Below are 15371 nucleotides of genomic sequence, written 5' to 3'. Positions count from 1 at the left end.
GGAGCTGTGGTTAGAACTGAGTATTACCCTCTGTCCGAGTGGATTGCAGTGAATTGTTCTAGTCTAGAAGTTCATGGCCTAGACTGAGTGCATATACATGTGTATGTACATGAGACGATGATCGAATAATTTATCTTATTAAGTGGTTGCCGTAGTCAAATTCATGATCTATACATTTAGTTGGAAAGACGAGTCGACAAGAGTGTGACAATTGTCAAATTTGCTAATTTTTCCATCAGATCAAGTATGTTCCGTATTATATAGGAAATTGTCACGGTAACCATTGTATGAAAATTTCAAGAGCATAAAGTTAGGTTCCTACTTATTCTAAGACAAACAATTAGCGTAAGTTGGAGTTTGCCAATTGTTTCGTCAAAGCGAATCATGATCTCATACTAAGCCGTGCTGCACCATTGCCCTTTGTGCAAAGAATTGTCTGAGTTCAGCAATCAGAGATGAGATAATATGGCTTTCATGGGGGTGTATGGCAGATGGCACTCGAGCGAGAGATTGGATCAACGATGGCGGCGGCATCAAGAGATTGGATCAATGATGGCGGTGGCAGTGGCGTCACCGAAGGATACCGTATGGGGCTTTTAGACATGAAGCAGCAGACCAGAAGGGAGAATTGTGGGGATGTGAATTTCTAGACAAGGAAAACTACCGGTATACGCACATATCCGATGTCTTGCTCGAACTGGTAGTATTCACTATTTTTCTGGCAAAACACTAAAATCAGACACATCACCCCAGGAGAAAAATCAACAATCACTGCAAAAGTAGATCCCGTTGAGTTACAATGCCATGGGATTGCCCCAAATTTGTCCCAAGTTGACAGAATCCTGACGAAGCATCAATGCATTGCCTAAGTTATTTTATGTTGGCGAGAAGTGACCGGCAATAACATGCATCTGATGATACTAACGCAATTGCACAATATTACAGAAGTTAAGACAAATATAGCTCCAGTGTCAATGTGCAGTTGAAAGACGGCATCGCATAACAACCAGTTAGCGAAAATTAACTCCTCCCTTGAAATCAATCTTTCACTGATGTCCGCAATATCTTCACATCATGGATTGGCCTGCAGAAACAGAGAAAGTACATAAACTTTGATAAACTATAGTCTTTCCACAACTATCAGCCCATCTTCCTTTCAAAATGAGGACCAATGAGTTCTTCTGAGCATAAATGAAGCCATTGAAAACATTGAAGCTTTCAGCTTCTCTTTAGAAAGTGAAGTTAAAGGAGGACTCCGCCAATATTCATACTTTTCTCAAACGAATTTAAGCACACGCACTACAGTATGATCCGGTAGGATTTGCTTTCTCGAATGCATTACCAATTTTCAAATCAAGGACCGCTAAATTCTGTGCTGAAAGAGCTAGCATTACCAATTTTCTATTCAGAAAACCATCAACAAACTAGAATTCCTTATTGGCTCCCAAAATATAACTCGGGAAAGCCCAAAACAGATGTCACCCCTCATTTCTGACAATTTTGGCTCTATTTTCCTTATTGAAGAGTACTTTTTAAATAGTCACAGGTACCAAAAATTATTAAAACAGAACTGAAAATACTTTGAGCACAATATTACTCTAGTTCAGGCATGTTTAGGAGATACAAATTGTTGGAGAGAGACAAATGCACGAACAATTGTCAAGGAAAGACATACCTATCATTGTTGTCTGTTTGGACACTCCCAAGCCTTTTGATAATCTCCATTCCTCTGCATACGCGTCCAAATATAGTGTGTTTTCCTGAATGGAGGTGTGGGAACATCCTTAAATCATCAGCTACTCAAATTTGATGGCAAAAGAAGGAATTGTGATGTACAAAAGCAGAAAGATAAAAGGGAATCTTGGTTCCTTCCCATACAGATCTGAATGAAATAAGGTGTCCTGCAGGTACTTTTCTCATCCTATAAAAAAGTTCCTAAAGTCTGAAAGAAAATTAAATGCTAATCCCACTAACTGTGCTAATAAGAAAAAAATAAGGATTTTAATGTATTCAGTTGATCTTAGCTTCTATTGAAGATGATTACAAGATTCACTGTATAGTCAAGTGCATTTGGATGACTAGAGGTTTGAACAGTGCAGCCGTAAATATGGCACACAAACATGACACCCACACTAATTAGAGAGCCAAACTTCAGAGTCAGACGGTCCTTTTATCATGAAAATGGGCTTTGAAACATGTATCTGGCCATGAAGCTCAATCTCATGACTGAATCAGCACATCTTAAATCAACATATACTGCTAATCCATGGATGTCTGACCAGCTAACCTGAATCACAAGAGGGAGTTCATTACAATCAAAAGGTCTATATCAGTTTTAGGCCATATACTTCCAGACTAGATTTACACTTAGATGAAGATGCATTTTTTAAGGGAACGAAATTCACTCTTCTACATCAAGTTTAGGGAATGAAATTCACTCTTCTACGCCAAACTTGATGTCGCTATATAAAAGATGTATTTGGGAAATCTTCTTCCAATTCGAAATCCTTCGATCCTCTGAAGAAAAAAATTTCAAGACTGCTGTTGTCTTAAAGAAAAAGGCAAAGTGCTTGGAATACGCAAGACAAGCTAGACCGAAGAGGGATGTCCCAAAGGCAAATAGAATGACCAAACCCATCACTTGCATTCACAATCACAACTTGCAAGTATGCAATTATCTCAAAGGCTCTCAGAAACTCGCCTTATAAAAGGATCAACCAATCAAATGCTTCAATGAACCATCAATACAAACTGCAATAACGACTTTATTTAAGTAATAACATACCATCAAGTGAAGGGCATGGTGCCAGAGTAATAAAAAACTGGCTACCGTTGGTGTTTGGTCCAGCATTTGCCATGGACAGGATACCCGCACCCGTGTGCTTCAATTCCGGTTTTATCTCATCCTCAAACTTTTTACTGCAACATGAGACACACCATCTACAGTGAGGGTCCTTTAACAACCAAACAAGGAGCAGAACAGTACTCTAATGTCCTACTACTTCTTTGCCGGTGCACCCAAAGGATCAAATACAATAAGGAGCTCAAGAAACGCATCTTCTTATTGCTCTCATTTTACTGATGCTTGAGAAGTGAAAACCCACAGCTCAGTAAAGAAGAACTTCATCAGGTAAAAACCACTCGAAACCCGCATGATCGTCAAGTTAATTAGTTCTCGAACAAGAAAAAAAAAATGTCGCCTTTACCCATAAATTGATTCTCCACCCCTTCCTGTCCCAGTGGGATCCCCACCTTGCACGATGAAATCCTAATATCAAGGTTACGAAAAACAAACAATTAGAAAAGCGATCATACGAATGCACCGTCGTGATTTCTGGGTGTGAATTTGTCCAAATCCAATGGTAATTTTCAAGGGAAAGAAACGAGAAGGCAAAGAACGAGCGATTACCTTTATGATACGGTGAAACTTCACATTATCATAGTAACCTCTCCGAGAGAGTTCGATGAAGTTCCTGCAAGTTCTCGGCGCATGCTTGAAGTATAGCTATAAAACAATCCAAAAATGACACAAAAAAGAAAAATGAAAACTTTCACCACCCGACGCATCACAGAAAGAGAAGAAGAAGAAGAAGGAGGAGGAGGAGGAGGAGGAAGAGAGGACCTGCCTCGACAGTGAAAGAACCCATGGAGGTCTCAAGAGTGACCTCGGGAGGACCTCCTTCCGCACTTGCCCACATCTTCTACCCACAAGCAAGCACGAGGCCTCGCCAAGAGGGACGCCGGGGATTTTCTTGCAGAAAATGGAGTCGACCTCCAAATGCGCGACGAAATGCGCGACGAAATGCGCTCTCGGCAACTGGAAAACTCGTGGGTTTCCGTGGGGTTTTGAATCTTGATCTCGAGAGAGACCCAGAGAGAGAGAGAGAGAGAGATGGGCCTACAGAGTACATAGCCCACATTGCCCAGTCGGCCCAAAGCTCTTCGGCCTGAACTCTCTCGATTGATTTGCCAAAAAGCTAGTTACTTGCTCTCTGTAGCTGGTGAATGAGCACGAAGAACGATGGGAATTTTCTTGTATGGGTCTCCCAAATGCAAGTACTTTCCGGAAGACGATGCAGCGACAAACCATTTCGCAGGAAAATAAGGAAGCCAGAAGCTGTACGAATCGCCGTCGCAGCCACGAGAAGGCAAGCTCATTGTCCTTGGCCGTGTGACCGCAATGAGACCGATAAGGCTTCCCGAGCCGCCGTCCGGATTCAGTGGCGTGCCTGACATCCTCGATGGTGCTATCAGGCGAGCTCTTGTTATCGGCAACGGCTTTGCCGGCGCCGAGAACCAGTGCATCGGTTTGGTTCGCTCTCTCGGCCTCGCCGATCGCCACTCTTTCCAAGTGAGCGATTGACACTGCGGAACTTGATTCTCTGTGCTTACTCTTTTTTTTTGCGGCGGCCCATCTCTTTAGATTGTCATGCTTCTATCTGTTTCTGTTGATGTGTGTGTCTGTGTTCATGGTATATCAGTTAAAAATCTCTGTTTTGGATGAAATAAGGTTGTCTCTGTGTTGCCTTTAAGATCTGCGCAGAAAACAGAATTGCAAGGGATTGGTTTTATCTGAGCAGTTGGAACAATTACCTTGCAAACATGATCACGTGAATGGCTATCAACTTACGTCCAGTCCTAGTTTGTCACTATCACAGATCAACTGGGTAAATGTTAGTCATTTGCTATATGAAAAGCTGAAATTTCTGGCGGAAAACACACAAATTTATGCACTGATTGTGATTCAACTAGCAATAGACCGATAACCTAGACATCCTAGTAGCTCTGGTTGTTCATCGGTTCCAAACAAATTGGTCCACATTGGATTTGCTAAACCAGGAGAGTATTTGTTTCCTGTGAAGATTAAGAGTGGTTTACTATACAATCAGCAATTGATGAATCCTATTTTTGTTTTCTCTGCGCTAGCATGCTTTATATCCATTTAGATGGTGGGATGCACACTCAAGTACACATGTTGGTCTGGTCCCTTTGTGGTTGATTCCTGGATTCATTGCCTTTGTAATTGTCAATTAACTTCCTTCTGATATCATGCACTTCGTTACTTGTACAGCGTGTTACTAGGCCTAGAGGTGGGATTAATGAATGGCTTCATTGGATTCCGATTTCCCTCCATAAAAAAATTAATTATGTTGTGAAAAGCGTTTGGGGTGATTCAAGGTTTCGAACGACGGTTGAAAGCAATAAAGTCATGCCTCTTTCAGCTGAAAAAAGTGGTAGGAGGCAGGTTTAGAGTGGTTCTCCTTCAATGCTTCTAGTTATCAAACTTTAGTCATGTAGTGAACTTATAGTGTGGTGGTGACCAAGTCTTATGTTGGAATTCTATCGTTGTTATCCCTTGTAGGGGAAATTAATATCTCTGTATGCCTGAATAACTTTTGTTAAACGGCTTTTTGCAGGATTATTGAATGTTTTGGAAGCTGATCCAAAGCAGATTGCAGTAATGGCTCGTGAATCGTTTGAAAAGTATGTTTTTTGATCTTGCTCCTATTCTTCCTGTCATGCTTCTTTTTGATGGATATCTATATAATTCTCACATTGAATTGTGGTCATGCTAAAAAATGTCCCATTTGAATCCGGGATACAGAAGATGCAAGCAAATTGCCTAAGTAAATAATTTCCAACATTGTCAACGTCTTTAAGTTCGGTTTAGAGGTTCTAGATGTCTTGGAACAGTCTAATTATCAGCACGTAGTGGTCATATTGAGCATTTGAATTTGCGGAATATGGGTTGCTTCTGTCCGTACAAATTATCTGCTAAATCCAAACAACCATCTACACTTGTCATAGGGAGGGCCCACTGTTGGTGATTGCATCCGGGCGGGACACTATTCCTGTTGCAAGCACAATAAGAAAGTTGGCTCCAGAGAACGTTTTTGTTATTCAGGTGAGTATGAATATGCTCTCCTTTTGAGCTTCTTGTCACATGCTTGACTTGATAATTGACTAGTTTCTTAGCCTTCTTTTATTTTTCCTTTTTCACATTCAATGGTTGGTTTTAACCTTGCCATCGTTTTACTCTATGTCTAATGTTTTAAAAATTGAAAAGATGAGTTTTAAGGAGAGAAAAGGAGAGGAAATGGCAGAAGGAAAAATAAAAAGGCAAGAACTTTAGCTGGAAAAGTATGTGGCCATGAAATAGGGATATGACAACCTAGACTATTCACTTACTCTCTCCCTTAACAATCCTTCAAGAAGTTTCTGTACATTTAATCACAGGAGATTCTTAAGTAATTAGCCTAGTTTTTGTTTTTTTACTATAATCATGGTGTTTGTGCAATGACCAATGAGTGCTACATGTAACTTGGTTTTATTGGGAGTGCTAATATGCATTAGTTCTGCTTCCTTCTGGCAAGCTTTATGTCCCTTCCAAAAGCTAGTTGTTCTGTTCACATCCAGTTGGTCCTTTTACATTGATACTTCTTACTTGTCTGTCACCAGTTGGAACGTAGTTATCATGCATCGATAATTTTTACTAGCGTTCAATTTTAATTCGTCTTATAATTCATGTCATCTCCCAGATACAACATCCAAGATCCCGTCTAGATAGGTTTGATTTGGTGATTACTCCTCGTCATGATTATTATCCACAGACAGCTCAGGCGCAAGAGCAAATTCCCTGGTTTCTTCAGAGGTGGATAACTCCACGTGATCATCCTGATAGTCATGTGGTATGCACTGCAGATGGCAAATACACTTGATTGTTGGGAATGACCAATGTGCAATTAAGTTACTAGTTAGTTACTGCTATTACGAAACAATCTCACAGGTGTAGAAATTTGGATTTAGATTCTCACAGTGGGCGCCCTTCATCATGCTGATTCTGCCGCTCTTAGAAGTGCTGCCTTCACCTGGCATGATGAGTTGGCATATCTTCCAAAGCCCTTGCTTGTGGTCAATATTGGTGGTCCCACAAGTAATTCACTTTTTCCTTAGTCATTACATACATTCAAGCTTGATCTAGCTAAGTTTATGCAGACAGATTTAATGAATCTTGTGGTCGAAACTAAACAGTCTTAGCTGATATAACTGACTAAGAGCATCTTGTCTCGAGATGATAAGAAAGACGGGTTTTGATACATTAGTTTTCGTCCTGTAGGAATTATTTTATCATCATCACATAAGTTGGCTAATTATTTTGAAAAATACATGTGGATCTATTGTTTATTTTGATCAGTTCATAGAAGAATCTCACTGCTTTTGTCTGCGTTCTGATCACAGGCAATTGTCCCTATGGTGCTGATCTTGCAAAGGAGTTGATAGCTAAGCTGCAGGATGTACTGTGGAGCTGTGGAAGTCTCAGAATATCTTTCTCTAGGAGGACTCCTCTGAATGTGCGTATGCATTGTTCAATTCATATTATTTCTTGATGAAGTAAGTGATAAACTGTTTTTTTTTTTTTTGGGTCCTGGAGCCATGAACTATTTACTTCTCTGCCTTTCTATCTGCAGGTGTCTGAAATGTTTCTTAGTGTATTCAGGGCTAATTCTAAAGTTCACATTTGGGATGGTGAAGGTAGTTATATAACTGATCGTTGAAGGTTTTTCCGTTATGGAAAACACAGTAAAATCATCATAATGTGATAATGAACTGGAATAATTTCTGGTGTGTTTCTAGGTTCAAACCCACACATGGGACATTTAGCTTGGGCTGATGCTTTTGTTGTAACAGCTGATTCTGTGAGCATGTTGAGTGAGGTCTGCAGTACAGGGTATGCATGAAACGTCAAACATTGTGGACCATCCCTAAAGTAGAAATTTCTACTTTTGTTTGGCCCAATAATTTGAACCACTAAAACTAAAGATAGAAATTCTCTCTCATGATGCAGGAAGCCAGTTTATATTGCTGGAGCTGAACGGTGTAGGTGGAAGTTTGCTGACTTCCGGAATTCCTTGCAGGAACGAGGAGCAGTTCGAGCTTTCACTGGAAAAGAAGATGTAGGTTACTCACTCTTATTTAAATTCTGTTATCTTCTTCTTTCGGAAGTAAGGGTAGAATCGATTGCCAGTCAAGATGAAGTAGTGTCTGGCTCGAGCTTAACTTGAAAAGGCTATTGAGATACTCGAGTGTGACTCGGCTTGGCTTTACTGTTATTGGATTTTTCTTTTTTCTTTTTTTGTACAATTACACGGATAGGTTATTGAAATGAAAACACAAGGTGTAAATTGTATTTAGAGTTAATTTTTGTAATGTGAAGTGATGCATCAACATAGAATGCTACTATGAAAGTACCTTAACGTGTCCATAGCTCAAATATGTAAACTTCAAAAGTAAATTGTAAAAATTACAAGATCAGAGAATTCTTCAAGCCCTAACTTCAGATAACCTAACGCAATGAAGATGAGCTTTAGAGACACAAAGGAACACCATGTTCGTCAAGGAGGAGCCAACTTGGTGAGTCAGTTAATAATTCATCAATCCAATACTAATTGGAAACCAAAAAAAAAGGTCACCGGAAGTCGCTTATGAAAATTTGCACACAATGGAAACAGTATACAGATATGAGAAAGTGAAACTTGCAAATGGTAGATGGGGATGCACATTCCTGGAAAATGAGGCGACAAATTGAAGAATATTTTTCAGTGACTCTGGATGATAGAAGCAAAGGAGCAAGAACCACGAAAGCTGGAGAAAACCTAAGCAATAAGAGGAAAAGAGTCATGACCAAGAGGAGAGAAAGAAACAGAAAAAGTTAATTCTCGATTGAGAAGACAGGTCTACGTTTCTTGGAAAGTGAAAAAGTGAGGGTTAGAGTTTCTAATGATTGCTAAAAGCAGATATACACAACATGAGAAGAGCTGTATAATTTCTGAAAATTCGACACAGTTGCTTCTTAGACAATTTTTTTTTTTTTTTGTTTGAAGAAACTACTACTCGATTAGGCTTGTGATACTCTATTGAAGAGTTTGTGACCTTAAGCTTGATTGTAAAAGCCATTTCTATCTACTTGAGCTTGAGAAATTTGAGTCAAGTTTGAGTAGATATCGAGCCTCTCCCAAGTAAAGCTGACTCTGTCAGACAACTATGAGGAACCAATGGTTTTTTATTCACTATTACTGAGAAAAATACAATGCGAGTTGTAAGAGCAAAATAATTGAATACGTATTATGTATTTGCATCCGTGGCAAGTTCACGGTTTCTTTTATGTGAAGGTATATTAACCTGCCTCAGCCTTTGCTCAACTCAGTTGAACTTATTAATGAGGTTTATGCTCACTTATATATTTGGGTATCGATGTACAGATATCTGAGACCTGGAGCTATCCTCCACTTAATGACACCGCCGAGTCTGCTGCTCAGGTGCATGAAGCACTTGCCAAGCGCGGATGGAGGATATGCACGTGATGGGCCTTCTGTTGTTGAGCCAATGTGGCCTTGTCACTCGCTCTGCTGTGGCACGTCTAGTGCATGTCATTTGGGTTGGCTAGTACCCACTTGGTAACCCCAGTGAAAGTATGTAAAGATAGCTTCCGTTTGCTAATGTTCCAAGTAGTCCAATCTTGTTCTGTGGTTATCCATTTCTGCGGAGCACAACTTTAGGTTGTGCATTTTTGAAGAAAGAGTAGCTAATTGGCAAGTACGTCGTTATTATTATTTTTTTTTTCCAATCTTTGTACTGTTTCCAGATCTTCCTGTTTCATTGTAAGTTTATTTGTACCGACTAGGAAATCGGTTTCCTGTTACATAATGCCCTCCCGAGCTATATACTGTATGAAGTTGCCCGCTTGTTCGTTCCATACGTGAGCCAATTCTGATAGCAAAAGCAGCATCTATGGATTCATCCTACAGTTCATCTTCTTAAGATCCACTGGAACTAGTTTATAATGGGCTGGAACTAAAACATCATGGCTTTGCTGAGTTCTGATGCATTTTTGTTTTCAGTTGGCAGCAGAAGCTCCCATCGGCCATTAACATACTCGATTTACTCATTAATCCGCGGCCGTGAGAAAGCCAAGGCACGTGAGATTTCATTTCCTTCCACTTTTAGTTGATGACAGAAGCAGCACATGATACCTACGAATGTCCTAGGGAAGACATTCCTAGTACAGAGGATTCCTGACAAGACATTGATCTTTATGAAGTAGGAGAAACTGCTCCACGAAACATCTGTCACGTCACATACTTATTCTCTTGGAAACATAGGCTAAGAAATAAAAGCTACAACGTTGGAGAAGTTGGCAACAACTCCTCTGTCTCCCTTGCTTCTACCACACGTCCTCCGTGCTCTGCTCTCGTCTCTTCTTTATAAAAGACTTGCCTGCCCGTCAAGCTCTTCAAGTCACAAGCTTCAAGTCTCTTCTCTAAGCACATTGAGCCTTCTCTTATCCGGTAGCGGAAAAAGGATGAAGAGCGGCGACTCAACCGCCATTGATGTTCCCGACCCAGCTGCCGGCGGCGGTGCTGCTGCAAAAGGGAAAGCAGTACCGGTTGTGGCAGCTCCGCTGCCGTGGCCCGGAGGATGGAAGAAAGGGGTGGCCATATTTGACTTCATACTGAGGTTGTGCGCAATTGTGACTGCACTGGCCGCCGCCGCTACCATGGGAACAAGTGACCAGACTCTTCCCTTCTTCACTCAGTTCTTCCAGTTCCAAGCTAGCTACGACGACCTCCCGACTTTTCAGTATGTTCCCCTCGGCTTTCAGATTGCTTGCTCATCTTATCCTTCATCCCAATGCTGTTTATTCGGTCGAAAAACTCATCATCTCATTATTTCAATCATTCCAGAACTTGATGAAGTGATCACTCCTAAACTGTAACATTAAGCATCTTGATCATGTGAATCGCGAACAACGTGTATATATGCAGGTTCTTCGTGATCGCAATGGCAATAGTCGGGGGCTACCTAGTCCTCTCGCTTCCCTTCTCCATCGTATGCATCGTCCGACCCCACGCGATCGGCCTCAGATTTCTCCTACTAATTTTGGACACTGTGAGCACTCTCTTCGTCTCTTAACTGATTAATATTAATCAGCATTCCCCTGTAAGAACTATCTCCTTCTCATCGTATGTTCCCAAATTCCAATCACCTATTCGTCCCCTCCCTTTTTCCCCCTCTTTGTGCAGATGGCGCTTACCCTGACCACAGCAGCCGGGGCCGCGGCCGCAGCCATAGTGTACTTGGCCCACAATGGCAATCCGAACACGAATTGGCTCGCCATCTGCCAGCAGTTTGGCGACTTCTGCCAGAAAGCGAGCGGGGCTGTGGTGGCGTCGATGATCACGGCCCTCGTCTTCGTGGTGCTGGTGCTTGCCTCCGCCATGGCTCTTCGCAGGGTCTGAGACGATCCAAGCTGACCGGTGGACATGGGAGGAGTATGCAGGCATTTTCGTTACGTGTGTCTCATGATGTTGTTGGTGTGTGTGTAGTGGTGCCTTTGCTTTACATGAAGTTATTCCGACAAGGGGGTCATATAAAAATCTTGCGAAGGCATTACTTGATTGGGAAAAAAAGAAAAAATCGTTCCTTTCTCTGCTGTCGTAAGTCACAGGCAAACTTCATCACAAAAACAAAATAAATAAATAAAATTAAAAGTTAGTTTTAAGGTGGCTACTATACCAACCTAAGGGTAATTGCCTACCGAAGCCGACTTGGGGTCTACCTTCCCTAGCTACTGCCCCAAGTTCCCTCTGAATGTTTTTCTTCCCCAGATAGAGGAATACAGAGAAAACTTATGGGGACATCCCTCCACCATACCGGAGAGTTCCTTCCCCTATCTCTCTTTAAGTCTTTTAAGGTCTTGCTTAGGACTTGCATTAGTTGATAGTGAAAAAAAAAACATTAAATCAGTATATTCATGATAAATTTACTTAAAACTAAGTCTTTTATCATCAGAAACTTCAAATGGTATACATGTGACAAATTCTCCATTAATTCCCATTAATACATCCATGGTAATCATAGGGTAAAAATTTCAAACCGGCACATCTATCAACCGCCACGTGTTATTTAACTCAATAATTTGACAGTTAAATTTAACGGGAACTCTAAATTTATCACGGGTATACCGGTTTGGGGTTTTCCCTGGTATTAACCTTTTTCCTTTTCTAACTTATCCGACGGTCCCAATTTTTCCTGTTGTAATCCTATGACTCAAAACCGATATGGGACCTTAGATTTTTTCTTGTTATTCCTGCGGGCAATTGAATATTGGAATTGGACCAAAAAAAAAAAATTGAATATTGGACAAAAATATGGATACTAAATTGAAGGAAGCAAAAATTCATAAACTTTAAATAAGTATGTTACATGACAAATGTCCGAATTAATTTCTAACACCATCCCATGTTTTCTAACATGCAAAATGAATCGGAAGTTCGATTCGGCTATCTTGTTCTCAGTATAAACCTCGGTGAAGATCGAAACGAACCCCGACCCAGGAACAGCATCAACCGAAGCCATCTTCTTCTTCTACCCTAAACCTCTCTACCTCTCTCTCATGGCGGCTCTCATTAGAAACCTTCGGTCCGGGAACAGCCTATCCAACTGTTCTCTCGTTCCTCCACACCTGCTCACAAGTTGCAGAGGAATCGTTTCGAAGCTTTTCGTTGGAGGTACCCTTTTATGTGCTCGGCCAGTTCGTTAATGACTTGTTCAGTTTTGGGATATCGATTCCAAATGCCTGAAGCGATTCTCGAAGTGTTTTGGTCTGTTGTCGACGCTGATTTTTCCACGTCCCTCGGACGTAAAAGTGATTCTTTTTGCTGGATTGTGTACGTGTAGCTGTGTATATGCTATTGTTATGATGTGGCCAACGTGTTTGAAGAAATGTCTGTTTGAAGAAGTATGATGTCTTGACGTTCCTGTAACTTATTGTACAGCGCCATCGTGTGTTTGAAGTAATGTTCATTTGATTATTTCTTAAAGTTCTTGTTTGGGGGACTGTGGAGGGTCGAAATGCACAGTAGGTGACGGTTCTTGATTGATCTTCTTCTTACCCCATTTCATTCGCTGCTTAGAATGTTGCATGACCTGTCGAGCACTGCTCTGCAAGGGGATTCGAGATTGTAACTTATTGTGGTCCATCACACTTAAGGTGTTTCTTTTTCCTAATGCCGATCGAAGAACTAATGAAAAATTAGATCAAGAAGATCTTATATATGATGCAGTTTGTGAGTTTGGTAGAAGAAAGGGACTGCTAAAGGTTCCTAAGCTCGAGCGGACTGCTAAAGGTTCCTAAGGTCAAGCAATGAAGGCCCTTTGGGTCGAGTCTTAGATTTAGAGGTGATTATGGCTTTGTCAGTACAATGATGTTGCTGGTGAGAAAATATAGTGCTTATATTGAGCTGACTTTGTTGCTTCCCAATAAAGAAATACCGCGACATTTGGCCGGTTCACTTCTCATTTGAGATTTGCAAGCGTGGGGAGTATTAAAGCCCGGCACATTATTTTTTGGCCCTCTATTGTAAGTATAGACATGCATTAGTGGCCATTTATTCAATAGGTGACAAGTTGGTGGAGGCTTGACATATGGGTCTCGGAAGACACGAACTCATACACCCAACGATTGATAGTGAGTGCTGTTCATACACAGCGATTTGTATCCTCTCACAATTTAATGATCGTCATCATTAGATTCAGTGTTCATGTTTGTTTTGATTCAGCAAAAATTGGAGATTTCAGTAGTTAGCCAAAACCAGCTGTTTATCTCGTTTTAAGCAGGCCTGCTTTTTTGAGCTAGTTTCTCACTGTGTCTCAGGATTGTCATTCTACACCACGGACAAAATATTGGCTGAATCATTTTCTCAGTTTGGTCAAGTTGTTGAAGGTACCTTAAGGCCATCTCTTATCCACGATTAGATCTGGCTTTACTTGTTTGTTCCGTATATTCAGTAAATTAAACCTCTTTATTTCTTTCTATCCAGCCAAGGTTGTGATGGATAGAGTGTCGGATAGATCAAAAGGATTTGGATTTGTAACTTTTGCATCCGAAGACGAGGCTTGTAGAGCTGTGACAGAGATGAACGGAAAGGTAAATTGCTCGCCTTCAAATTCTCAAGCGACTCTATCTAATTAATTGATTTTTTAGAAGGCCTTCTCATTCTCACAGACACTGAATGGGCGAATCGTTTTTGTGGACTATGCAAAGCCTCGGTTAGGCGAAAAGCTTGGAATGCCAATTGCAAGAGGACCTCCTGAACCGAAAGTTGATGATAATTGACTCCTCTTGCAAAGGTACAGATATAGTGAAACTCACACTGCAGGAAGTATTGGTTCAAGCACAAAGTGAATGGTACACTCATGTACGTCACTCAGACAACTTGCGACCGTACCAATGAAAAACACAAAAAAGAAGAAGAAGAAGATAGCTCGACATTTTAGAATGAAGGGAACAAGGAACGGATACTCTCATTTGGTGCCTAATGTGGATCCATTGATTTGCAGATTTTAATATAGTCTACTGTTGTAAGAATAATCTGTTGTGATCTAAAAAGCATGCTACTTGGCATTGGATCCGTGACGAGAATGATAATTGGCTACATTGTTCTCTGTCTATGTTTTCTTCAACCAGTGTAAGCATCAAAACAACACCGATGATGCTGGAGGCTCTCAATTACTGCTCGTCGGAATGGAGCTTTTCCATAATGGTATCTGTTGTCATATTCTGTTGCTTATAATTATGTCTGCGAGGACCGTGGTCTATGGAAAACAGGTTTTAGTATGTGCTTGGCATGCGTTTTAGGGAGTGTATGGCAAGAGAAAGGCCGCTTCTGCTAGCAGTGGGAGGGTCACTCTGCCTTGTACTCTCGGGTCTGCAACTCTCTAGTGCAGTGTTATCCGGCGGTGGTGGGTCGGGTGAAGAGCTGCGTGCTACGAATGGCTGCTTGGATTTTTGACATGACCCTGCAAGTAATTTGGCTCAATTTTACGTCTTTCTCTGGTGGGGATCTCCGTTTTACTGTCAATAATTGTTGGGTTACTCACATTCCCAGGATTGATTATTTTTCTAGGGAAAATGTCAACTACTATTTTCACTTTTATTCCATACATGGATTTGCTTTCCTACTTTTGCCAAACAAATATTTTTCTTTCATGTAAGACAAGAAATACCCTTGAATTTTTACGTTCCAGAGTTCATACAAAGTAATTTTAGGACTTGCTCAGATCCAAAAAGAACTGTATTTGACATTTTGTGTTTTGTTACTAGATTTCAACTCGCGTCTCAGACCCATGATCCTTATCTACTTTACCAAACTGCCATTTTCGATTCCGAATTAGTCTCATCGCTGTTTTGTCCCTCCTAGGAAGAAAAAACCGTAACTCCAAAAAATTCCCTTCATCTTTCCTCCTCTCTTCCCCCACCCTCTCAGCCGCTGCCACCCGACTTTCCCGTCCTTGCTGGTGCTTTCCCAATT

General features: G+C 41.0%; 4 protein-coding genes across 5 annotated transcripts; 3 read left to right on the top strand and 1 right to left on the bottom strand.

Annotated features, from left to right (window-relative positions):
• Positions 1-753: 753 nt before the first annotated feature.
• On the bottom strand, positions 754-3830 carry LOC115741944 (peptidyl-prolyl cis-trans isomerase CYP18-2). The gene is made up of 6 exons (XM_030675990.2): positions 3627-3830; positions 3410-3505; positions 3207-3268; positions 2786-2919; positions 1676-1760; positions 754-1084 (listed from the first exon to the last, which is right to left on the bottom strand). The coding sequence occupies exons 1-6, from the start codon at positions 3696-3698 to the stop codon at positions 1039-1041; spliced, it is 495 nt and encodes a 164-aa protein (XP_030531850.1). The 5' UTR covers positions 3699-3830; the 3' UTR covers positions 754-1038.
• Positions 3831-3918: 88 nt separating this feature from the next.
• LOC115741939 (mitochondrial fission protein ELM1-like) lies at positions 3919-14889 on the top strand. Of its 2 annotated transcripts, none has more exons than XM_048283030.1 (12): positions 3919-4351; positions 5072-5234; positions 5418-5484; positions 5809-5905; positions 6546-6689; positions 6808-6934; positions 7240-7352; positions 7470-7533; positions 7636-7729; positions 7847-7955; positions 9261-9601; positions 14820-14889. In XM_048283030.1, exons 1-11 carry the CDS (start codon positions 4181-4183, stop codon positions 9360-9362), a joined length of 1251 nt encoding a protein of 416 aa, XP_048138987.1. In that variant the 5' UTR covers positions 3919-4180; the 3' UTR covers positions 9363-9601; positions 14820-14889. The 2 variants fall into 2 exon arrangements, with proteins under 2 accessions (XP_048138987.1, XP_030531841.1); XM_030675981.2 differs by having other exon boundaries at positions 3920-4351; positions 6540-6689.
• LOC115741942 (casparian strip membrane protein 1-like) lies at positions 10089-11429 on the top strand. Its single transcript, XM_030675985.2, has 3 exons — positions 10089-10638; positions 10824-10947; positions 11082-11429. Exons 1-3 carry the CDS (start codon positions 10361-10363, stop codon positions 11295-11297), a joined length of 618 nt encoding a protein of 205 aa, XP_030531845.1. The 5' UTR covers positions 10089-10360; the 3' UTR covers positions 11298-11429.
• LOC115741945 (small RNA-binding protein 11, chloroplastic-like) lies at positions 12387-14675 on the top strand. The gene is made up of 4 exons (XM_048283035.1): positions 12387-12569; positions 13715-13783; positions 13881-13987; positions 14066-14675. The coding sequence occupies exons 1-4, from the start codon at positions 12455-12457 to the stop codon at positions 14174-14176; spliced, it is 402 nt and encodes a 133-aa protein (XP_048138992.1). The 5' UTR covers positions 12387-12454; the 3' UTR covers positions 14177-14675.
• Positions 14890-15371: the final 482 nt, after the last annotated feature.

This window comes from Rhodamnia argentea, chromosome 7 (genome assembly GCF_020921035.1).
Source record: "Rhodamnia argentea isolate NSW1041297 chromosome 7, ASM2092103v1, whole genome shotgun sequence".
NCBI lineage: Eukaryota > Viridiplantae > Streptophyta > Magnoliopsida > Myrtales > Myrtaceae > Rhodamnia > Rhodamnia argentea.
Note: the sequence above shows the minus strand (reverse complement) of the source record. Positions and strands in the feature narration are given on the sequence as shown.

What these genes read in the sequence shown, in the direction of transcription:
- LOC115741939 (XM_030675981.2), top strand. Translation starts at nt 4,181, where the DNA reads ATGAGACCGATAAGGCTTCCCGAGCCGCCGTCCGGATTCAGTGGCGTG. An exon ending in ATCATCCTGATAGTCATGTG is followed by an intron (nt 6,690 to 6,807) that starts GTATGCACTGCA and finishes ATTTGGATTTAG; the next exon opens with ATTCTCACAGTGGGCGCCCT. An exon ending in CAATATTGGTGGTCCCACAA is followed by an intron (nt 6,935 to 7,239) that starts GTAATTCACTTT and finishes TTCTGATCACAG; the next exon opens with GCAATTGTCCCTATGGTGCT.
- LOC115741942 (XM_030675985.2), top strand. Translation starts at nt 10,361, where the DNA reads ATGAAGAGCGGCGACTCAACCGCCATTGATGTTCCCGACCCAGCTGCC. An exon ending in GACGACCTCCCGACTTTTCA is followed by an intron (nt 10,639 to 10,823) that starts GTATGTTCCCCT and finishes GTATATATGCAG; the next exon opens with GTTCTTCGTGATCGCAATGG. An exon ending in TCCTACTAATTTTGGACACT is followed by an intron (nt 10,948 to 11,081) that starts GTGAGCACTCTC and finishes CTCTTTGTGCAG; the next exon opens with ATGGCGCTTACCCTGACCAC.
- LOC115741945 (XM_048283035.1), top strand. Translation starts at nt 12,455, where the DNA reads ATGGCGGCTCTCATTAGAAACCTTCGGTCCGGGAACAGCCTATCCAAC. An exon ending in GTTTGGTCAAGTTGTTGAAG is followed by an intron (nt 13,784 to 13,880) that starts GTACCTTAAGGC and finishes CTTTCTATCCAG; the next exon opens with CCAAGGTTGTGATGGATAGA. An exon ending in TGACAGAGATGAACGGAAAG is followed by an intron (nt 13,988 to 14,065) that starts GTAAATTGCTCG and finishes TCATTCTCACAG; the next exon opens with ACACTGAATGGGCGAATCGT.
- LOC115741944 (XM_030675990.2), bottom strand. Translation starts at nt 3,698, where the DNA reads ATGTGGGCAAGTGCGGAAGGAGGTCCTCCCGAGGTCACTCTTGAGACC. An exon ending in GGTGGAGAATCAATTTATGG is followed by an intron (nt 2,920 to 3,206) that starts GTAAAGGCGACA and finishes CTCATGTTGCAG; the next exon opens with TAAAAAGTTTGAGGATGAGA. An exon ending in CAAACAGACAACAATGATAG is followed by an intron (nt 1,085 to 1,675) that starts GTATGTCTTTCC and finishes CTGTTTCTGCAG; the next exon opens with GCCAATCCATGATGTGAAGA.